The following is a 22,859-nucleotide window of genomic DNA, read 5'->3' on the forward strand; positions in this document are numbered from 1 at the left end:
GCTGGAGGCTGCTGTGGTCCCCTTGTCACAGTCCTGGTCTGCCTCTCCCAGCCCACCCGCCTGCAGCTCCCTTCTCTGCGAATAAAGGCAACACCTTGCAGCTGGGAGGCAAAAGTGTTTTATTCTCGCAACTACATGAGGAACTTTTGCCAAAATGGCTACAGCTGTTAACTCTGTTCCAGCCGAACCCTCGGGCTCTCAGGCTGCTTTGGTGGCTGCTGAGCGAAGGACACGCGTGGTCTCTTGCCCACAGCCACGTGTTCTGTTTCCCAGGACATCTTTGTCCCCAGGCTGGCGCTGGTTGCCTGGTCCTATACCTTGGGTTGACATGTGGCCCAGAGAGCAACAGGTAGTGTTGAATGATGGGAGGAGAAGGTAAAGTTCCAGTTGGCAACTTCAGCATCCAAAGCAAGATGGTCATTGCTGCCCATTCCTCTCCTATGGCCTTTGGAGAGAGCTCCAGCCTCCACCTCCAGCAGCACAACCCTTTTCGTTCTTGTCCATTGTCCTGGTTTGAGATGCACGTGGACTGGTGGCCCAGTGCGGCTGGCAGATGGAAGTTCCTACCTCATGAAGGACCTCCGGCCAGTCCTGAAGAAGGCCTCAATCTGTTCCAGGGACCTGCCTTTGGTTTCTGGAACACAGCAGCCTGTGAATAAGACGTTCGCGGCGCAGATGATAGTGAAGAATAGGAAGGGCACCTCGAGGCCAAAGGCTTCCTGGGAAGCAGGACAGAAAGCAGACATGAGCTGGTGCAGGGAGGGTCTGAGGAGGGGGCTGAGGGACACCCTCCTGGGGCAGTACCCACCACGACCAGGAGGAAGAACCGGGTCAGGGTGAAGGCTGTCAGCCAGCTCACAACAACGCAGAGGCCCGAGGCCACCCCGCGGGCTTTCAGAGGCAGGATCTCCGACATCAGCAACCAAGTGATGGGTCCCCAGCCCATGGCGTAACCTGCAGGGAGGGAGGGGTAAGGTGAGACTGTTGAGGCCTCGAAGCCAACAGAAGAGCCCTGTGCAATCTTGCCCTGCTCCCCTGTCAATCATTATTCCCCTATTCATGCTGTCATTCCTCAAAGTGACTTCAGATGCCATCTTTCTTAGCCTTCCAGGGACAACTGCCTGCCTTCCAACTCCAACCCCAAATCTCCTTGCTCCGTATCACCCTGCCTCAGGTAAGAAACGTCCCCCCAGGCTGGCACCCAGCCCTGTGCTGTGGGTCCTGGACTCCCGCTCTCTGCACCTACCCATTATGAAGAACATGGTTGCCAGGAGTGGGATGAGGGTGATGTAGTGGGTCGGCTCAGCAGGAAGGTTGGCAAAGCTCACCAGTGTCTTGTTGGCAATGGTGCCATTCTGAGAAGCTGGCACGAAGTGGATGTAGAGCCCCATGGTCAGGTTGGAGACCAACATGACACCAGCTGTGGAGATATGCAACAGCATAGTGGGATCGATGGGTGAGTGATCCCATCTGTGCCAAGCACTGAGCTCCTGGGAACGCCTCTGCTCAGGAGCTGAGCCACCACCAAAGGAAAGAGACCTCCCCTACTCCCTGCCCAAGTCCCGTATGGCTGAAGTTTCCACTCCTGCACATTTGCAGAGCTCCTGGAAATCCTTAAATAAGGGCTTCCCTTGCACAACAGTGGGAGAGAGACATACCTGATACAAAAAGAAGAATCTTCCTCCCAGCTTTATCCATCGACACAGCAGCGATCACCACCGAGAACAGACGGACCAAGCCAACAAGAGCTGCATCGTACTCTGGCTTCTGCAATGGCAAAAGCAGTGGGGACGCTGAGATGGGAGAGCCAGGGACAGGGCAGGTTCCTACCTGCGTTGCCTTGACTCTGGCTGATGACTTTATCAAAGCTATCCGCCCATAGCAAGAGACGGGAGAAGAGCCTGAAGCTCAGAGGATGAGAGCGGGGAGACAGTGGGGCCAGTCCTGCTCCCCGTCCTAATGCAGCCTTTTGCAGGGCAAGTGCTTGGCAATTGCTGACAACCAGGTGCTTTAAAAAAGGCTTCAGAGTTGGGGTCTTAGAGCTGCAGGGGATTTGGAGCATTGGGCAGCCATCACTGAAGACGGAGCAGTCCGACCGTGGGCTGGAACCCAGGGCTCACCAGGATGACAGATGTTTTCTTGAATATTGACTGCAGGTACACAAGGACACAGGTGACACCAGAGAGCTGCTGCAGGAACCTCATCCCCACCGCAATCAGGAGGGGCTTGTAAATGAAGGGGTCCTTGATCTCGGCACAGGAAACCCGCCGGTTCTGGAGGGGACAAAGCCAGAAAGCTGAGGCGTTACCACCTCTGGGCACCACCACAGCACCCAAAAGATGGCTCAGGAGTTGCACAAAGGAGCCTGGATTTCGCAGTTTTCACGTTACATCTGCCCCGTGCTGGAGGTGAGCCCCGTCCCCTCCTCACCTGCTTCCTCACGCTGCCCTTGATCTGCTCATACTCCCGGGCGTAGTCCGTGTCCCTGCCCCGCAGCCAGCACAGTGACCTCAGGGCCTCGTCATCCTTCCCCTGGGAGAGCAGGAACCGGGGCGAGTTGGGCATGAAGCAGAGCAGGACAATCATGGCGAGCACGGGCACCTCCCCTGCGACGGCCAGCCAGCGCCACTCCAGGACCAGCCCTGCCGGAGCAGCACGGTTAGGAGAGGAGTCCTGGCCTTGCCTCCACGTGGGCGCCCCAACAGTGGAGATTTAATAAATCCACGGGGGAAAATTTCCAAAAACTAGAGACAGATTTTCCGTGTTTTTCTTCCAGCAAAGAAGCATTTTCAGCTGTTGTTCAACACGGCTAAATCCCAGCGAGCTCCCCCAAATCTTAGAGGATCCAGCAAGACCCTGCAGCGACCAGGGCACATGCTGGCAGGAGACGCGCACGCAGTCCATCGCGTGCTGCCCTTCAGACCTGACGAAACCTTGGCAGGACCCGGTTCTGCAGGCGTGGTGATGGCCACGGGTCCGTGCAGGTTACGGATTTACCCCTCTAAGGGTGGGTTATGCACAGGTGATCCTGTCCAGACCCCCTTTGCACACCCATGGTGGTGGTTGTGAGCTAGCCGCAAGGGGACGGAATCCATCAACTTGCTGAGAAAGTTGTTTAAAATAAACTCCCCTAAGGCCTCGCTGAGGGTTTCCTGCCCTCCGAACACCAAGATACTTGCCCAGCGCGTACAGGACGAGGGAGCCCAGCACTGCCATGATCTGAGGACAGGCACCCAGCATGCCTCTGACCCCGGGGTGGGAGATCTCTGAGATGTAGACCTGGAGCGGGACAGCACACGCTTAACCGAGCTGCAATATACAGCTGTCACCACCCAAACCTGTCCTCTGTCACCTCGCAGTCATCCACTGCAGCCAGGGGAACCCTGAACTGCTGAGAAACATCCTCTCGGGGTGGAAACCTGGCCAGTCCAGCAGCGTGAGCTGGTCCTGCTGGGAGGAGAGGACAACCTTGCAGGCACCACTGCTTCCCTCCCTCACCCCAGTGTGGGAGAAGTGCTCCAGCGGCACGGTCAGCCTCCCATTACTGGAAAGACATGCCCCGGGGTTACTCAATTGCTGCCTTCCCCTCTGCGTGCAACGTGCGGTCCGCATTCAGTAAACATGGGAGGAAATAACTGTGGGGTGGAACAGGGCAGGGATCGAGGACCTGCCTTCCCTTTTCTGCAGGCAAGAAAGTCCAGCACCACAGGGGCAGCTCGGGCTGGCCGTGCCAGGGCCGTTAACCCAGTGCATCCTCCCCATTCCCAACCACGACCAGCCCTGGAGCTCTGCTGGTGCCTCCAAAAAGCAGCGGGATGCCCCAGGCTCAACTACAGAACCACCCCATCTCCCGCCCTGCAAATCCCTGGCAAACTCCTTCCCAGGGCACGTTACCGGGATGGAGGCGGACGTCACGCCGCCGGCGTAGCCCGTCAGCACGCGTCCCAGCAGCAGCATCCCGATCCCCTGGGCACTGGCCATCAGCGCGTATCCCACGACGGAGGGCAGCGCCGAGAACATGATGCTCAGCTTGCGTCCCAGGCGGTCATTGAGGAGCATGGCGCTGAGCCCCCCCGCCGCCGCTCCCAGCGTGAACACTGACTGTGGGGAGATGCGGAGAGGGGCCTCGGTGGGTCCGGGCTCCCCCCGTCCACCCTCCGTCCCCGGCCCCCGGCAGGGACAACCCCGCTCCTTACCCCGAACCAGGATGCTGTGTACTGGTCCAGCCTCAGCGCAGGGCTGGGGTGAGCCTCCAGGGCGGGGATGACGGGCGAGGGGTAAACCAGGGCGAAGCCGAAACTGAAATTCCCCAGGACAGCGGCAAACACAGCCAGGTAGAGCCGCTTGTTGTGGAGGCTCCTGAAGGAGGGAGCAACCAAGAAGGACGTGTTGGGTGCTCTTATCGCACCCGCCAGAAACGTTAACTCTGTCTTGTGGCTTCCCCCAGCCTTCACCAAGGCTCTCGTGACACCCACGGGGGGGGGATTTTCCCGGGGAACGGCCCTGCAGAGCCCCCGGCTGCTGGGATTTCTCCCAGCAGAGCAGCAGCCGCTCCTGCCCTGTGGTGGGGGGCGAGAGCCTGCCCCCCAACGGGCACCACCGATGTTTCCTCTGCGCCGGGTGGTTTTCAGCAGGTTGAACAAACCGAGAAAAGCAGAAGCCGGAGCTGGGCGGCACCACGGACCCAGCCGGCAGCTGGCTCGTCTCAGCGGAGCAGGGAGGGGGCTCCATTCAAGACCCCCGTGCCCCCAGCAGGATCTTATGCTCCCACAAGAGTTGGATGCCCAAACGTGCGTGCACCCACAGCTCTTCCAGGTGGGCTCGTCCAGCACCGCGCGCCCTGGGCGGGATGAGACCCCATCTCAAGGCAACTCGGGACTGACAGCAGCGTGAAGCTGCTCTCCCGCCAGTCCCCCCAGCCCAGCGCTCCCGGGATGGGGGGCACAGCCCACCCCGCAGCCGGTCCCAGCCCGGCCCTTACCGCAGGTACTCCTTGTCGAGCCTCTGGACAGCCCTCTCGGGGAAGGTCTGATATGAGAAGCTCGTCTTCCTCACGAGGGGCTCCCGGGCGCTCGGCTCCATGGCCGTGCCGTGGCCGGTGCCCGTCCGCTGCTGCGCCTGGGTGCGGATGCTGGGGGCTGCCTCGGGGACGGGGAGGAAGAAGCAGCTGAAAGCGAAAGGGGAGAGGCTGCCCCGGCGTTGCCTAATCAGAGAAATCTGTGCCTCGTGGGCTTGCGCCCAGCCGGCCTCTGGGGAGGAAACTGATGGGGCCAGAAAACCAGCAGACAAACAGCCACGGGGAAACGACGGTGCCCTTCGCCCCGTGCCCGCCCAGGTCTTGTCCCTCCCTGACCCCATCGACACCAAAACCCATCTCTGCAGCGGCACTTACAGGGATGATCCTTGCAGAAACTGTTCCCACCGGCAGAAACGTCCCCTTGCCAAGGCCGCGTCTCTCCCCTCAAGGCACTGGTTCCCATTGGAATGGCTAAACGCTGCTTCTTTCTACAAGGGTAAATTGCGTCTGCGTGAGCCTCCACAGCCACCCTGGGGAAGGGTTTTCAACACAGACCAGAGCCGAGGAAGAGGAAGGAGAGGAAACAAGAGGGAGGTGAACATGGAGGGGGCACAGGGAGCAGGTGAGGGGGTTGGAGAGTGCTGATGAGGATGGAAAAGGGGAGGGTGGCATCCCTGCTTCATTGGGTGCAGCTGCTGGAGACCCCGGGCTGCCTATGGGTGCCTTTGTCCTCTCACTCTGACCCTTCCAACCCCACAGGGCTCAGGGGGCAGCATTGTGCCGGGCCATCTGCAGGTCGTGGGGGGCTGCAAGGGACAAACTCACCCTGTAGGGAAGCGGGGGGAGACATACCTCCTGGCTTTGTACTTGGATTTAATTAGCAAAAGATGTCTTTCCTTAAACTACTGTAGTGCTCCTCTTGTTTCCATCATTCACCTTAGTCCCTGGGGCTTTTGTGACCACCCGGGTGGTTTCTGCACCCCCAAGCCTGCCTGGGGACCCACGTGACGCTTTGGTGTCAGCCAGGAGCTGTTACGTTGTTCCCTCCGTGCAATCTGGTTCCCCTTCTGCAACCACCAAGCGCCGCATTTAGTGTCTGATCAATGCTGGGGATTTACAGCTGACTCAGGCACTCAGGGCTGTGATTGCGGGAAGAAAGGTCACAGAGCAAGGGGACGCCGGGGTGGGTGGCCGGCCAGCACATCCAAAAAAAAAAAATAATTCCAGTGCTACGTTGGTCCCCCTGGAGCTGGTCCCTGCACCCTGGGCACCCCCTCCATCAGCAAATACCACCGGTCACCTCCCTCGTGTGCGTTTTGCTCCGTGCCTCCGGGCTGGCAGCGCCTGTTCGGTCCCACGGTGGCAACGCTCCATGCAAGGTCATGGTCCTGTATGGGGCAGCAGGGGCTGGGGAGCATCGCTGCCGTTTGCACCTTGCAGACCAAGGAAAACCTACAAATGAGCGGCCTTAGGGAATTTGAAGAGGAAGGATGCTGCAAATTCACTGCGTGAATTTGCAGCATCCTTCCTCTTCAAATTCCCTAAGGCCGCTCATTGAGAAAGTTATTCTTTATCCCCCCTGCCCTTCCCAAGCCTCAGCTTTCCCCCCTCCCCCCCAAACCAGGTATACTGAGTCTCTACAATACAATATTTGCCACATTCCACCCCAAAGCAGCTGCCTTTCAGCACTACGAGTTAAAAAAAAGGACCCCCAGAACAGTGATGCTGTAGTGGAGGGAGGGCAGGCTGGGGGTGGAGGGCTTTAGGGTGATGCTGGTGGGGCTGGTCCAGGTGAAAAGTGGCTGCAGGTGCCGAGCAGGATGGGACTCACTGGGGAATGTGGCTGCAAGGTCTTCAGGGGTTGAGGCTTCTGCAAGGTAAGAGCTTGCCTTTTCTCTTTTTCCTCCCTGGTTCTTGTTTTGGCGATAAATATCTCGAGCGAGGAAGAAGCTGTGGGCTTGCCGGTTGGTTATCTCTGGCTCGTTCCATTATGGAGCTGCTTGGCTGCTGGTTTTTTTTTTGGGACGGTGGTGGGGCTGAGGGTGCTGCCCTGTGCAGGGTCACACCAGCTCTCTGCTTGTGTCTCTTGGAGGGGTTTGCGTGCTGGGTGTGGGTCCCTGCTGAGAGCCAAGGTGTGAACCCTGGGCTGTCGTGTGCCTGGGGGCGAGGGGGAGCAAGGCTTCTGTGCCTGTTAGTGGGTCTGCTGTCTGGGCATCCTTTGGATGGTCGCATCCTTCAAAGATGAGGGCTGGGAGCTTCCCATTTGCAGAGGCCAACGCAGAAGCAGGGAGAAACGTTGTGCCCTGGCAGGGTGTGGGGAATGGGTGGCAGCGCTGGGCGCTGACCTGGCAGCGCGGTTTGGTGGCTTGGAGAGGGAGAAGGTGACTCGGAGCTGGCTGCCACGCGAAGTGGCCGTCTGTGCGCTGCAACGTCTCTTGCTAATTCATCTCCCCCCTTTCGTTTGTGTTTGGAGACCAATGCACCCTGTAGTGAGGGGCTGCAGAAAGCAGGATCTGCATCTCTCCTTTCTCCGGGGCTTTGTGCTCTCTCAGGAGCCGGGGTGCTGAGCCCCAGGCCCTGGCAGCTCCTTGGGGCTGGGCTGTGCTTGGGGGCACAGGTTGGGGGCTGGGTGGCTGGGGACAGCCTGCTGTAGCCCCTGGGACCTGGGACCTCCTCTGCTGCGGCAGTAGGGTGAGCCCGGCCGTGCTGGTGCGGCCAGCATGGGGGTACACCGGGCTGGAGCCCCGAGTGCCACCTCCTGCCCCGAAGGTGGTCTACTTTAATTCTCATGCTTCTGGCTAAAAAGCAGCTATTAACTGAAGAGTCATCAAGCCCCTAACTGTGCAGTAGCTGGTTTTGCTGTATTTATGTGATAATTTAACGATGCAGGTTTTTTCCCCAAATAGCCCTGTTTGCGGGAGGCTTGCGGGAGGGAGCAGGGCGATGCAGCGAGGGCTGGCAGCGGCCGCTGCGTTTCCTGGGCTGGGAGCGGCGTGAGGATGGGGCCGGGGCTGGGAACCCGCTGCGGGCTGGGGCACCTCCTGGGCACGTGGCCACTGCGTGTGCTTGCCACAGACCTCGCAGAAGGACACGGTGTCTCTCCTAAACCTGAAACCACTTGGACATGGGACAGAGAGGGGTGTTCAACCCAACCTCCCTCCCCTTACACTTTTGTGGAAAAAAAAGTCCATTGTAGGGGAGCTGTGAGCCGCAGCCGTCGGATCTCCCTGAGACGCGAAGGGTTATCCAGTTTCTGTGCAGATTTGTCAACTGCTTCAAACAGGAAATTACTTCGTGTCTTGAAAAACCTCCAAGCACCTGTAACGCCGGGGAGTGCGGGGGAGCCGGCGCCCGCGCTGCTCTCGGCTCGGGGAGCCGGGGCTGAGCCCCTGGGCAAGTCTGTCCCTTGGTGACAGGGGGACAGTGTCCCCCGGAGGGAAGGGGGTCCCTCAGCCATGGTGTAACAGGTCCCCGCGCTCGCTTTGGCTGAGCACCACATCCTCGCTCTGCCCTCCATGGTTTCTTTCTAAGCGTGCAGTCTTGGTAAGGAATAAAGCACCCACCAGCCGTCCCCGCTCCGCATCTCCGTGGGGACTCTCCTGGCTTGCTGCAGGTCCTACCAAAACACGCAAGGGGAGGAGAAGGTGGAAGAAAACGGTATCAGCGGTGTCTCCGGTGGGCTGTGCTTGGCCATCGGCACGGGGAAGGGGCTTCTGTCCCCCTCCCCGCCTCTGCGGCAAGTAAGGGCGCTCCAGGCCCTCGAGGGTGAACTGGGGAGGAAGGAGGCGCCCGCTTTGGGAAAGCGGCAACCAACCCGTGGCCGATAAAAGGGCAATCTGGTTTTGCTGAGAGCTGTTGGCTGCCTCTGCCAGAGTGATGCATTTCTCCGGCTCAATAGGACCTTCCTCCCCCTCTGACAGCTGTGCAATAGATCATGAACATATGCAAAAAAATAAACTGCATCAAAGCCACTTGGCAACTTAACTAACCCAATTCATAAATTAATTTCTATTCCTCTTGTAAGGGAGAAATCAGTCACTCCTCAAGGCTATTCGTCTCTATTGCTCATCTGGCCACATCCTTTCATAAATCTTCCCCGTAAGCCTGCCCTGGTGATTGCTGGGTCAGGATGCCGCGATGCTCAGGGGCAGCCCCGGGGCTGGTTTGCCCTGCGCTGGGGCAGGGTTGCTTCTCTCTGCGTCACCCGCGTCCCGTAAGGCTGTAGCAGAGCTGGTGCTTTGCAGCAGGGTGCTGCTCTGTGGGTGATTCCTGGGGAGCGCGTGGTCCCCGTTGGTGTGGTGCAGAGGTGTGATGGTGAACCAGCTCCTCACAAAACGCTGGCAAACAGCATGTGCTGGGTTTCCAGAGCCGCTCAGGGGGCAGACGGTGGCTGCAGGGTGCTGGGGGCACGCGGAGGGAAGGTGGGTGCCCGGTGGGGGTTGGTACCGGGGTGGGTGCACCCCTGTGGCGTGGAGCTTGTAGACCTGGGGGAGCCTGAGCCCAGGAGGCAGCTACGGCTGCTCCCCCTACAGCTTTCCAGGACCCCATGGCTTTGCAAAACGCTGCCTTGCACCCCTGGCTCCAGACGGGCATCGTTGCCGGAGCCCAGATTAACTTTTCCAACCAGGCAGACAGAATTCAACTCTTCCCGGCTGCATCCCTTGCCCCGGCTCCCCCCTCACAGAAAAAAATCACCACCTTTTCAGGCTGCCATCTGTTTATTTTGTTGGACTCGGAACTTGCTGAAATGTCTTTCGATGGATGAAGCAACGCAGAGTAGAAGAACAGAGCCTGGCAGGCTGCATGGTGAGTGGAAAATAGTTTTTTGGGACTTTCTGGAGTTTGAAGGCCCGATGATGGATGTGCATGCAAGGGATGGTAATAGCTTTGTAAGTATCAAAACACAGAGCAAAAGAATAACTCTGCTGAATAGACTGAGAAACGTTCGTCGGACGGGATCCGCTCCGCCACGGGCGAGGGCAGCGGCGCTGGATGGTGGAGTGCTGTGGGGCGCGGGAGCAGAGGCTTGTATTGGTTTAATGTATTGCAAAAAAAGGTACAAGTCTTGAAAAAAATATTAGATACTCGCTCTGAATGTGTTGGAAAAGGCTGTGTCTTGCCTCAAAATGAATCTCAAGGAGAGCCGTGGTGTTTGCAGGCATCCGTCCGAGGGCCTCGCAGCCACCCGTGGCTCTGACCTGCCGGGCAGAGCTGCCGGTCCCTGTGCCCCCTGGCTCCCCTCTCGCTGCCTTCTCCCTCTGCTTCTGCCGTCCAGACCTACTGACAAAAGTGATGGCTTTATGTGGAAATTTTGTGGGGATAAATATTTGCCTGTCAGCAACGCTAGGCCAGAGCGTGATTTCTCATGTGCAGTTTGGAAATAACATTTCCAAACAAAATTAGAGTTTCCCATTGAGGTTTGTTGTTGTTGTTGTTTTTAAGTTGAAAAAGGGTTGAATTGGGGGGGGGGTGTTCCTGGTTGCCACGCAGATGGGAGACTTGTTCATCCCCCCATGCTTAGAGCAAGGGGTTTTGGTGTCCTGTTTCTGACCTGGCTAATGCAGGAGCTGGGATGAGCTGCAAGACATGTGTGATCTTCAGCTGGGCAGGGGATTTACCAAAAGCGGTATGGTTTTTCCTGCTTGTGGGGCTTTTTTTTCAAGTCACGTGAAATCTTGCGACCCACAACTTACAGTGCCTGCAGGTGTAAGTGCAACAGCGTCAGTGGATGAACGGGGGATGTGGGGGCGGATCCAGTCCTTCCCATGCGATGTGGTGGCTTTGTCACTTGCTGTATCTTCTGCCGCAGCTTCTGGGTGGCCGCTGGCCTGGGCCGGTGTGTGCGAGCAGTGTCAAGGCAGCGCAGAGCCACGCTCTTCTGGAGCCCAAATTTCCCCAGGGCTGTGGTGGCCCCCAAGAGAGGGAGGGATGCGGCCAGCGGTGCTCAGAGCTGGTCCCCTGCGGTCCTTGCACCCCATAGATCTGTGTCTTGCCTTGCTGGGATGATGCGGTCGATCTTGATGCACATCTGTGCAGCGATGCTGCGTGAAAGCAGGGGCTGAGCATCCCCAAGGGTGCTGTGCTTTCGGATGGGCCAGCCTTGGAAACAGCTCGGGTTTTCCACAAATCCCAGCGGTGGGTAGGACAAGCTGGGATGCGGCTGCCTCCAGGTGGGACAAGCCCCGGTGGCTCTGGGTGCTTTTGTGCTGAGCCACGAGAGGACACTGGCTGCTGGTGGGGATGGGGGAAAACTCGGTGAGTGAGGGGTGAAAACGGGCTGCACCGCAGCGACTGCGCCAGCCGGGGTGGAAATGCAGCCGAGCTCTGCCGGGCTGTGGGGACGTCTCGGGGGCAGGCGTTAGGGGCTGGATGTTGTCCCTCCGGAGACCCGATGGCTTAGGTGCCCTGCAGCCTTGGGAGGACGGTTCTGCCATCACCCGGCTCCGCTCACAACCAGAACGTAGCCACAGGGGCTAAAAATCAAATGTAAAGAACAAGCACAAGGAAGTTTCCTTTCTGAAATACCCTGTACGTCAGGAGCCACATTAAGGTACCAGCAAGGTTTTTGACACCCTGTGTTGGTTGAGAGGTGGCAAGGTAAATGAAAGCACTTTCAAGAAGAATTTTTTTAAGAAATCTTTTTTTTTTGGTTTTTTTTTAGTGTGTCTAGTTGAACTCCATTAGCTGCTGGGACAGGCTTTGAAGTGGCGCCTGTTGCGGTGCCATAACCTGGGTTTTTTTGGGTCCCCCTTCCCTTGCCCATGGGCATTTCTGCTGGGTATTTTTGGAGTGAAGCTGCTTCTGCTTTGATGGCAAGGACTGGATTTCTTTATGCATGGGACACAAATCTCCCCCCAGATTCCTGAGAGCTGCTGCCTGCTCCTTCCTTGGCTCCGTGTGGGTTTTTCCTGTTTAATATGATTTAAAAAAAAAAAAGGGGGGGGGGGGGCAAAACAAAACATATCGTTTCCTTGATTTAATGTGAGCCAATTATGGCTCACAGGCTGTTAACTTCATCACTGCTTCTTCCAAGAAAGACCTTGGTAAAATAAACCACCACGCCAGCGGAGCGGAGCGGAGCAGAGCTGGCAGCCGTGCTGCTGCGCCGGGACCTGCCGTCGGGCTCCGCGTGCGACCGGCAAAGCCTCGGCTCGAGCCACGGCGTTTTATCCCCCCCTCTCAGCTGGAAAAAAAACCCTAATGGCTCTGTCACACACATGCCCACTAAAATATCCGACCACTTGTTGTACATCTGCTGACGGATACCAACTGGAAAGGAGATTAGGGCTCAGACTCCCGCGCTGGGCTGTCTGCCCCTCCTAATGAGGAACAGATTGGAGCCCTCGCCGGCGCTCGAGCGCGGCACGCTGCCTCCAGCGCCCGGCAAATGGCAAAATCAGGAGGGCTGGGGCGGCCGGCGGATGCCAGGGTACGGGCCAGTGTTATTAGACTGCGCCGGCAGCCAGGCACAGCCGAGGCTGGGGCTTGGGGGGTCTGCGGTGGGGCGCTGGGGGTCTGCGGTGGGGTGGTGAGACGCCGGGAGGTGGGGGGCACGCGAGTTGATGCAGGTTTGCAGGAAGGGTTGGCAGCGGGTGCTGGGGATGCTCTGTGGGATGCCATGCTCCCCCCAAGGGGGAGCTTGTCACCGTGGTGTCCCTCCTGTGACCCCCAAATGGCAGCGACTCGCACATCTGGAGGCAGGATCTGAGCCCTCCAACCTGGGCAGCGCTGGCTTGGGGACCTGGAGCCTGATGGTGTCCAGCCACGGTGAAATCCCACACAGTATGGGTCACCTTTTGCATGGCGTTTCCCAGCCGCTTTGCCTTGGGTAGAAAAGCGCTGGTGGCATTTAAAAGCACCTCGGGGCTGCCCCCGGGAGCGGGCAGCGCGGCCCAAGCTCTTCCCCACCCTCGGCCACAGCCGTTTCCCCGGAGTTTTGCGCGCCGGCTGCGGCACCGGGACGCGCAGACCGTGCGTGTGTTGGGCAGTGACTGCATCGCCGTCTCCTGAATTGCTCCGGCCCCTGGCCGGGGGCCAGCGCAGGAATGTTAACGTTTTTCTGCAGCTAATTCGGGGCCGTGGGCAGGTCTAGCGCTGCCTGCTCCCTCCCTCCCTCCCTCCCTCCCCACCGCTGGCGCTTGTTTTATTTCATGTTTCTTTTCAGTAGCAGTTGAACTGAAAATTAAGATGTGCTGGGGCCTAATTCCAAATAAAAATGCCAGTGTGTTCCCTGCGGGACCCTTGGTTTAACCTCTGAGGTGGGCAGCCCCGCCTGCGGCTCGGCCGTGGGGACACATCCCCATCCCGGGGCTGGGAGCGAGGGCAGAGGGAAACCCGGATCCTCCCCTTTGGCAAAGCGTTTTCCACCGGTGGTGGGGTGGGGGTCGCTCATGAATGACTTGTCTCGCTGGGAGTTTGGGGATGGCAGCCTGCGGGGTGCCCTCGCTGAGGAGGAGGATGCTCTCTCAGGTCCCATGGGATTTTCGTGCTGTCCACAATCTGCCAAGCGCCTGCCGCCGCCCGCACCCTGCGGGATAAGGGACGAGGACATGGCTGTGTCCTGTCAGGGGCTGTGACACCACGGTGTCCAGCTGCCACCGATACCTGGCCGCTGGCAGAGAAGCGCAGGAGAGGAGCAGGATTGCTGCGGTGGCCTATAAAAAGGCGAAGATGGGCTGGGATTCCCATACAAGGGGGGGACAGGAGGCAGCTGCGTCCTCGAAGCAGGAGAATAAGGAGCTTTTTATAAGCCCATTTTTGCAGGCACCTTTTAACCCGTTTATCCTGCCGACAGAAAATCTCGTGGATGAAATTTGGAGTGAAAGCAGAGACCTGAAAGCACATTTCTGCTCTGCTGGCGATCTGTTAACGGGATAATCTTGTTACAGCCACCTGTTAGTCCTGGAGTGAATCTCGAGTATTCCTGGGCAGATATTAATTTGTTTTATTGGCATAACAGTACTCTGCCCCGTGATCCTGGGGTGTCCTCCAACATCCCGGCCCTCGATTGTTTTCCTATTGAAAGTGGCACTAAATACTTTCAATTGCTCTTAAGCGAAAGGAGCTTTGAGGTTTTTTGAAGATCAGGATGCAGCAGATGGGCCAGGATTTTATTCAGGGGCCATTGGCCTAAGCCCTACATGCATTAAAAAAATATCTTTACGCATCTCCACGGCCTTGAGTTTCTCTGAGTTTTGTGAAAATCTGTGGCTGGATAGAGGAGAAAAAACCCAAATACGTGTCCCTGCCATGGGGGGAGACTGTTATAGCCGGCCTGTGCCCACGTTGAGAGCCGTCTGGCCGCTGCCGTGGCTCCTTTCCCTTCCCACCAGCTTTGCTGCAGCTCCTCTGGGGTTTTTTCATTGCACATTTAAACCCAACGTGGCGTGTGTGTCCCCCCCCCCCAGCCCCTGAACTCTCCCTCACCCGCCCACAGCAGGTAGGGGCAGCCCTGACCCCTCGCTCCCAAAATTCATTTCCCCTGGGAAAGCCTCCTAAGCCGGTGACACATCCCGCTGCCCCCTGGGTACCTGACGGGCGAGCCAGACCTCGCAGGAGGATGAGATGGGAAAATTTGGGAGCGAGACGAGCAGGGTTTATACGGGAGAGCGATGGGAGGTGCCATCCCTCCTCAATCCCCGACTCCTCCCAGGGGCTCCCTGGCTTTCGGGGAGCACTTTCCTGGGTGTCCGGAGCCCCTGGGGCTCTGCCCGTGTCTGGAGGAGCTCACGTGAAACCCATTAAAGGCGTAAGGAAAGGGAGCACGACGGTTGGGAATCATTTTGTTTGGGTTTCTAAAACGTGCGCATGAAAACACTGTGTGGTTTTCTGACAAATTTGAAACAGCGCTGCTCAATTCTCTCCAGCGCTGCTACTGTTGATCTAGCAGACTGTAAAGCATTTATTGGAGTTGCTTGAGGCGAACTTAAGCATCTGTGGAATAACAAGTCCAGGAAGTAATTGCATCCACAAGGAAAATATTTTTATGTATAATTCAGTGACCCATTTTATAAACATTGCGGTTCCACCTTGGACTTTTTTTTTCTTTTTTTTTTTCTTTTTTTTTTTTTTTTTTTACATCCGCAGCCTTCCCTGTCCAAGCGTCTGAGGTTAGTGAAATATGCAGGGTTGTGTTTGGTGGCTCCGTGTTGGGTAAGGCACGGCGCTGGGCGGGAGGTACGGAGGAAAGCCCCGGAGCTGCGGGGGGAGGTGGGGGTCCGGCTCTGGAGGTGGCACCACGGCGGGGGGACGCCGGCGCTGGGCACTCCGGAGGAGCAGAGAGACAGCGTGGATTGCTCCTGCCGAGCTTGGCAGGCGCGGAGGAATTGTTTCAGGGCAAAGGCTTTTCTTTCTTCCTTAGCAAACCAGCTTTACGAGAAGATGAGTCATTTACAGCCTGGGTGGCATCACGCTTGGTGCAGGGCTGTGGAGCCCGGGGGGCTCTGTGTCCAGTTTGGGGGGTTTTTTTGGGGGGGTTTAATTTCCATGCAGCACAAATGCACCCCCCCGCCCCACCTTTCTCACCCGTTCGCTCTCGCGGCACAGCGCAGGTGGGAGCTGGAAGGAGCCACGGCACAAAGACGCTCTGGAGGGGACTGGAGGGTCCCCAGTGTGGCAGCCTGGGCACGGCTGGTTTGGGGACCAGCACAGACACCGGCGTTTAAATAGGCGATCGCGTAAGAACATAGACGTGCTCTAACAGGACAAAGTATTGAACAGATAAAGCTGCAAAGCACCGCATTAAAATCGCGCTTAATTGTTGGGGGGTTAATCTCGTGGGGGTTTTGTACGTGCGCTGGCACCTTAGCCAGGGTAGAGCGTCCCCTCCTGGGGCAGGGGGTGGGATTGATGGCACGGGACCTCGCTCCCCCGGGTCTTGCTTTGTGTGCCATGGATTTGTTGGCGTCGTTATTCCTGGGGGGGAATAGGCTGACCCAGTCTGGATGGCGAACGGCATGTGGGTGCTGTGCCATGAGACCAGCCGGCATCTTGTGGATCCCCCACCCTCCCTGCGGCACCCGGGTGCCTGTGCTATGGGGGGGGACCCGTGGCCCCCCAGCAGGCAGCGAAGCTCCGGCTCCTGCCCCGCTGGCTCTCCCTGCGCACAAGGCATGGCTCCGCGCCAGGCAGCGCTGAAAACTGGAGGGCAAACCTCAAGTCGGAGGTGCCAGGCGGAGCCTGCCCTGCTGCTTTCCCCTTGTTCCCGTCGCCCCCAAAGCGCCGTGCCCCGGGCGCAGCCGCCCCCCAGCCCGCGGAGCGGCGATGCCGAGGGCAGCCACAGCGCCGGGGCCGGGCCCCCCTCCAGGAGGGAGAAGAAAACAAAACAAAACAGGCCTGGGAGTAAATATTATCTGAATATAAAGGAACGCGATGTTTCTTCGTATGGGTCTAGAATTTCTGCCTTTTAACAGCTAACCTTGACTCAGCCAATATCCACAACATGCAGCCCTGGCCAAAATATGCTGGGCCTTAAAGTACCACAACAGCTGTTTTTCTTGCTAAAATATGACATTAAATTTTTTGGACGGCTGGATGCTTCCTTGATGAAAATGGAATAAGGGGCTATTTTTCCTCTTTTTCTCTCTCTCTTCCCCCTTTCCTCCCATCTTTCCTCCTCCTTCTGCGCAAGGCGGTAAAGCCCGAGCCTTTGCAGACATCCCGTGCGGGCAACCGGCCGATGCGCCCGCGGGGCCGGAGCCCCGGCTGCAACCTGAGCGAGGGGGGCTGCTGCTCGCTGAACCCCCCCCTTGTTATTCCTGGATCCCTCCCACGCCCCGGCAGAATCGGTGCCAGCAGCAGTTACAGCCCTGACATCTTGTTTTGCTGATGGTTTGTAGTATGTCAAAAATGTTCAGCCCTTAAGACGAGGGCACCGGCGGTGGGGCTGGTGGGTCCCCCAGTGGGTTTTGCACTTTGGACCCCCCATCCTCGCAAGAGAGACAGTTTGGGGCTTTTCAAGAGCTCCAGCTGCAGCCAGTGGTGCGGGGCAGGAGCCCAGTGGCCACATCTGGCCCCGTGAGCTGGTGCTGGTCCCTGTCCCCAAACCAACCCGAATTTGGAGAAATCTCCGGTGGCGTGAGCTGGTGCTGGCCAGGATTTGGCTCTCTTTCCCCCGCCATGGCAGGGAGGGTTTGCAGCCAGGCAGGCACCGGGGTGGGGCAGAAAACGCTGCGGTGGCTTTTGGTTTGGCAGTGCCACCTGGGTGTCACCCGGCATGACGGGTGGCTTTCCAGACAGTGTGTTTGTCCACGGGTGCTTTTGTTGGAGGAGCTGCGTTCCCCAGTCACTGGGATGGGGATTTGCAGTGAAGTCACTGCCCTGGGTCTTAAAACATGGGAATGGCCGCGGTGGGAGCAGGGATGCGTGGCGGGATGCGCCCTGGCTGGTGCTGGCGAGGTGGCTCTGCTTGGCAGCGCTGCAGATACCCATGACGGCATTGCCCGGTGGCACCGGGGCGTGGGGCAGCTCAAGGCACCCTGGTACGCCTGAAACCCACGCACGGGTGAAGTGGGCAGCATCAGGATGGAGTGTCCGCTCCCCTCACCCCTATCCCCGCCTCTCTGGTTCTTGCCCGGCTCCCCATGCGCTGCTGAGAACAAAGTCCCTTCCCTCCACGCCTCGCCCTCCCCTTCTTTTTCCTTTTTTAAATGACCAGTGGGATTTTCAATGGGAGACAGACGAATTCTTAAAAGGAGGGAGGTGGGAACCAAAGCAGGATGAGGGTTTCACCGTCCAGAGCCTCCCAGGCTCTTTTATTTTGACTGGGGTCTGACATATCACGGGGTGATGAACCGGGAGCATCGGGGAGGTGCTGCACGGGCAGCGTGGCATCACGGCCATGGGGTCGGGCTCGGGGGCTCCATCCCTGACTTGGGGTTACTCACTGCTCTTCTTATTTATCAACAATTTTGCTGCAGTACCTTAATTATACCTAACACTGGATCCATCGCACTTGCTGTGTGTGTATTTATTCACGGAGACCCGTGAGTACTCAGGGGGATGGGGATGCAGCCAGGGGGTGCGCGAGGCGCCGGGCAGGGTCCCCGCCGGTACCCGTGTGTGTGTGTAGAAGGTACGTGTTCCCCTCTCCCCGGCCGGCGAGCATGTGGTTGGAATTAGCGGCGCGGCTGCAGGGGGAGCGGGCAGCTGGGTTTCTCCGGAGCGTTTCAGTGCTTAATCTCTGAAGAATGCAGAATGTCTGTCTGGACGCCCCGGCCAAGATCAACTCCACGGCACGGGGAGGCCAATATAAACGTTCATGTTTTGTGTCACCGAGATTTCATTAGATGTTTTTTATGTAATTGCATAAGTCGAACTACCGTGATGAAAATGCCACAGCGAACAAACGAGATGAATTGTGAAACCTCTCCTTCTAGGAGACGCTGGCCTCCTCCGGACTGCAGGGATCCAGCTCCAGCCTCTTCCAAGGCGCTTGTGACCTTTTTGGATAAATAAGAGGCTGTTTGCCTGTGTCTCCCCCCGCTTCACCCCTCACCCTGACGTCAGGGCGAGCGCTGGCCTTGGCCGGGCAGCAGGTCTCCCCGTGGCCGGCGGAGGGGCTGGCTGACCCCGCGATCCCGTGGGCTCCCATCCCTCCTCCGAAACCCCGGGGGAGGCGGCGGGGCAGGGGGAGAGGAAGAAAAATCTCTCCCGTTTCTTGGCCGCCCGATGTCCGAGCGCTCTGCGGTATCTGAGTGATATCACCGGCCTCTCGGTTTCTCGCTTTAAACCCCTGGTAGAGGCGGGGAGGGCGAGCTGCAGGGCTCGGCTGGCATTTGCAGCCATGCTGTGCCCCGTCCCTGTCCTCTGACCCTCTCCACTAATGATAACAACTTAGTTAACCTGTCCCTTAAGGGCCTGGAGTGTTTCCCTGATGATATACATTAATTAGGCCTTAATCAGTGCCTGCTCGGTTCAAACACAGACACGGTCCCTGATCCCAGGCTGCTGAGCGCCAGGACAGGATGGTACCGCTCCTCCCTGGGATGCAGGGGCTCAGAGGGGCGGCATCCCAGCACCCGCCGCCTTCCCCGGCCGTTCCCCCATCCCGATTCTCCTTGGTGGCCCGGCAACATGGACACCAACGTGGGACAAGCAGCCGGACCCAGCAGGACGGCAGCCTGGCACAAAGCCGGGGGTTTTGGTCCCAGGGGAGGTTTTTCTGCAGATGCCCAGCGGGGATGGGGCCAGCGGCCGGCGGCACGGGAGCCCCCGGGTGCTGTGCCCCTGCAGCGGCTTCTGCGAGACGGGCTGGAACGGTCGCCCTCGCCGCAGACACATCTGCTGGGCGGGAGGGCTTGGAATTTGGGATATTGTTTTTCTGGCGGGGAGCGGTGGGTGCCAAAAGCCTGATAAATTAATCACCTCTGACATGGGTCAGTCCAGCTTCTGGCGTGCGCGGGCTGGGCCCCCCGAGCCGCCGAGCAGAGACGGTGCTGCTGCAACACGAAAGTTCATGACACAGCGGGGCTGGGAGCAGCTGCCCTGGGAAGGAGCAGGTTTTGGTCGGGCTGGGAGGGGGCAGACATTGCCGGAGCGGGGCTCGGCCATCGTGCTCCCCGGGGATGGCCGGCTGCGGGAGATGCGGTGGCACGACTCCTGCCAAATGTGTGTGCCTGCCGATGCCGCCACCTGACAGTGCTCATCGCCTGATTTGGAGCAGGATGCTGCACGCTGCTGGCCCTTGGGAGATGGGGATGTATTTAGGATTTGTACAGCTCCTGGCACAGCGGGGTCAGGGGTTGCTGCAGTCCTACTGCCAGGGGGCACGCAGAGCCGGGGGGAGGCTGCGTGGGACGGGGATGTGCGGCGTGCAGGAGATGTGCAGGACGTAGCAGCTGCTGCAGGTGACAGGCAGCATACTGCAGTCCCTCCCTGCAGTCCCCGCAGGCAGGTCTTTGCTCCTGGGAGCTCCGGGCTGGGTGTCCCACCCTGTGCATGCAAGTGAACCCGAAGCTGGGCCTGTGGGGTGATGCTGGTACAGCCCAGCGCACGGTCCATGGTGGGAACCGTGCTTACCCCCTCCCATGATGAGCGGCATCGTGGACCCGTCGCGGTGGGGCTTTGCTTTGTGGAGATCCCCGCAATCTGGTCCCTTTGCTGGTTGCTGAGGCTCAGGCTGAGCCTGCCCCTCACCAGGCTCCTCCTGCCCTTGGGGAGGGGATGGGGGCTCATGGGGCTGTGCCGGTATAGGGTGTCCATCCCTGGGGGTGGCAGTCCCCGACCCTGGAAGAGTCCCCGCTGCTCACGGTCATCTCCAGTGAGGTGACGGGCTTTGCTCTCCCACTCCTGGGGTCTCTGCGCTGCTGGGAAACCAAGGGGATTTTTCTGGTTTTAATGATTCCCCTTACCATCCGCCTCCTCCACATTTTATTTACTCTCCTCTCTCGTTTGCTGCTTCCTTTCCCAGTAACCACCAGCATCTCTCCCCCTGCCAGCAGCAGAATTTGCTTTATGTTCCCCAGTCTTTCTTGGGACCATTTCTGCTCAGGAAAGGAGAAAGAGGGAAGCGGAGCGAGGAGCAAAGCTGGGAGGAAAGGGTCCCACTGGGGTCTTTGAGAGCGTTATGGGCTGCGTTTGTCCTTCTCATTCACCAAGGCATTTACAGGCACTGCGCAGGGCAGGACTGCGCTGCTCTGGGTGGCAGGAGCCCCTCAGGGCAGGAGGTGTTAAGACACACGGCATGTGCTGCCGTCTGCGTTTGGGATGGGAGCAGGTCTCATCAGGACGATGCAGAAGCCTCCCTCCATCCCTCCTTTCTTCTCGGCTTGCTCTCCTTCTCTCTTCCCCCCTCTTTTTTTTTTTTTTTTTTTTTTTTTTTTGTCCAGACATAATTAATGTAAACCAAATGCTTTGTGCACAGCTGCTGGCATCCTGAAACCGTTTTGTGTGTGGTCTTTCCTTTAGCCTGGACAGAGATGGAGCAAAACTCTGAGCGCTATCCCAGACCTGCTTGGGTAAAGAGCTGCATCTATTGCACAAGAGGCACCTTGAGTTCCCCTCCTGGGATGAGCTTATGCGATGGCTGGTTGAACTGGTTTAAATAAAGCCATGGAGCTGCCCAAAAACTTCATCTCCCAAATCCAGCCAAACCCAAGCTCAACTTTTCTTGCTGGTTGGAGGAAATTTTCTTAACTGAAACCCCAAATGTCTGTCTCATTTTCGTGGCTGCCTCTCTCTGTCTTGGTTCCCCAGGGCTGGATGTTAAAGTACCAAAGCTGCCGCGGGAAGGATGTCCTCGTGCTGCGTCTGGCACCTTCGGACCCGGGGAGCAGCAAGATCTTGTGATTTATTTTTTTCCAGCCAAAGGCACAAGTTCTGATCACTGCTATCACTCGATACTGCCACTGGAACTTTAGGACATGAGGTGTGAGGGAAAGAAAATATCTGGCCCTACCTGTTAGGCTCCCCAAAGCCCAGGCAGCGGCGGAGCATCTTGCATCCCAAGTTGCTCCCGACTACCCGCAACCCCTGGATTCCCCGTAGCGCTGGTGCCAGGGCTGAGGGGCTCCGCATCCCACGCTCCGCTGCCAGCCCTGCCCCTGCGGCCGCCCCTTCCCACTCCCTTGCAGACGGTGCTTTTCTCCTCCATTGCTCCGATCGCTCCCTTAAAACCCCAGCGTGGCATCTGGGATCATCAGCCACAAATATCAGCTTGCACGTCCCACGTCCTGCTTGCTCACCGGTAGCACTCTGGGTGTGCTGGGACAGGTGCAAAGTACCAAGGGATGCTCGACTTTGGAAAAATCCCTTTTTTTCTTTTTTTTTTTTTTTTTTTAGCGGACACAATCCTGCCGCGGTGCGGCGAGGGCAGCCGAGCGTCTCCGGCGTGCCAGCTCATCCCGGGCCCTGCAGTGAGTCAGTGGCTGAGCATTTTGCAAACGTTTAAGCTAAATGGGAAGCATCTGAGGGCCCTGCCGTGGACGTGCTTTGGATTCCAGGGTGATTAGGATGCTGCAGATGCCTGGGCGAGAAGGTGGGCCGGGTGGTGTTTCTGGGAGAGACCGCTCTCACGTTTCTGCTCAAAAACTCTCCCCGTGTTGTGGCTGGGAGCTGGGGGGACTGGAGGGGGTGACACCTCTTGAGTGCATCCTCCCCATGGAGACCGGGGCACGTCTTGCGGTGGCTTCTTCTCGGGCGGCTCTGAGCAAAGAGCTGCGCAGAAAACCCTTGTGCGATGGAGCAGTTGCAGGCTGGGGCGATATTCGCAATTTACTTTTCCCTTCCTCAAACAAAGGCGTCAGTCTGGAGAGCGTGTGCATGTGTCCACACAATATTTTAGGAAAAAAAAAAAAAAAATCTGACTTTCTGTGGAAGACTAGTTTCCGTGGAAAACTTTCAGGCAGCCCATGGTGGGGGGCCTGGAGAGGCTCGCGTATCCAGAAGGGGCGATTTCTGCTCTCGGCGCTTGGTCGGGTGATGCTCACAGGAGAGGGGAAGGGTCCTGACTTGCAGGGAAATGGTCCCCCCCACCAGCCCCGCATCCCCGCACCCAGCCCCGCTCCGGGATGCTCCGGGGCCGTGGGGCTGGTGAGCACCAGAAAAGGAATTGTCTGCACCGAGTGCCCCGCAGCGCCCCGGCGATGACAATTTTAAATGAGTGAGATGTTGAAAAATAGCGAGTGAGATTTTTTAAAAGGTCACCTTGGCCAAGGAGGCAAAAATTCTTCCTTGCGCGAGTGAGATGCTTTAGGAACTGCCTTAAAATTAATCCAAAACATGAGCCCAGCTCCAAATGAGTGGGACTTGGCAAGACGGCTGGACACATTATCTTTAAATATAGGCAGGCATCCCGGAGGGTTTCTGGTGGTTTTCCTGGTCACTTCTTATTCCTCCCTCTCCC

The 22,859-nt window shown here is 58.1% G+C and overlaps 2 protein-coding genes across 4 annotated transcripts in view; one reads left to right on the top strand and one right to left on the bottom strand.

The window, feature by feature from the left end:
* Positions 1–107: 107 nt before the first annotated feature.
* SLC2A6 (solute carrier family 2 member 6) lies at positions 108–5,117 on the bottom strand. 2 transcript variants are annotated; one of them, XM_054220639.1, is made up of 10 exons: positions 4,982–5,117; positions 4,197–4,359; positions 3,895–4,101; positions 3,180–3,279; positions 2,431–2,642; positions 2,121–2,273; positions 1,659–1,767; positions 1,247–1,420; positions 809–954; positions 108–715 (listed from the first exon to the last, which is right to left on the bottom strand). In XM_054220639.1, the coding sequence occupies exons 1-10, from the start codon at positions 5,080–5,082 to the stop codon at positions 569–571; spliced, it is 1,512 nt and encodes a 503-aa protein (XP_054076614.1). In that variant the 5' UTR covers positions 5,083–5,117; the 3' UTR covers positions 108–568. The 2 variants fall into 2 exon arrangements, with proteins under 2 accessions (XP_054076614.1, XP_054076613.1); XM_054220638.1 differs by having other exon boundaries at positions 108–719.
* A 352-nt stretch (positions 5,118–5,469) lies between these two features.
* ADAMTSL2 (ADAMTS like 2) overlaps positions 5,470–22,859 on the top strand; it is a 68,632-nt gene continuing 51,242 nt past the window's right edge. The window contains exon 1 of one of the 2 annotated variants that reach the window (XM_054220914.1): positions 5,470–5,513. In XM_054220914.1, the coding sequence (XP_054076889.1) occupies positions 5,485–5,513 (29 nt within the window). In that variant the 5' untranslated portion in view covers positions 5,470–5,484. Of the gene's footprint in view, positions 5,514–15,117; positions 15,127–22,859 lie in introns of those variants that run through there. The other variant, XM_054220918.1, reaches the window with a different exon arrangement.

This window comes from Rissa tridactyla, chromosome 14 (assembly GCF_028500815.1).
Source record: "Rissa tridactyla isolate bRisTri1 chromosome 14, bRisTri1.patW.cur.20221130, whole genome shotgun sequence".
Classification (NCBI taxonomy): domain Eukaryota; kingdom Metazoa; phylum Chordata; class Aves; order Charadriiformes; family Laridae; genus Rissa; species Rissa tridactyla.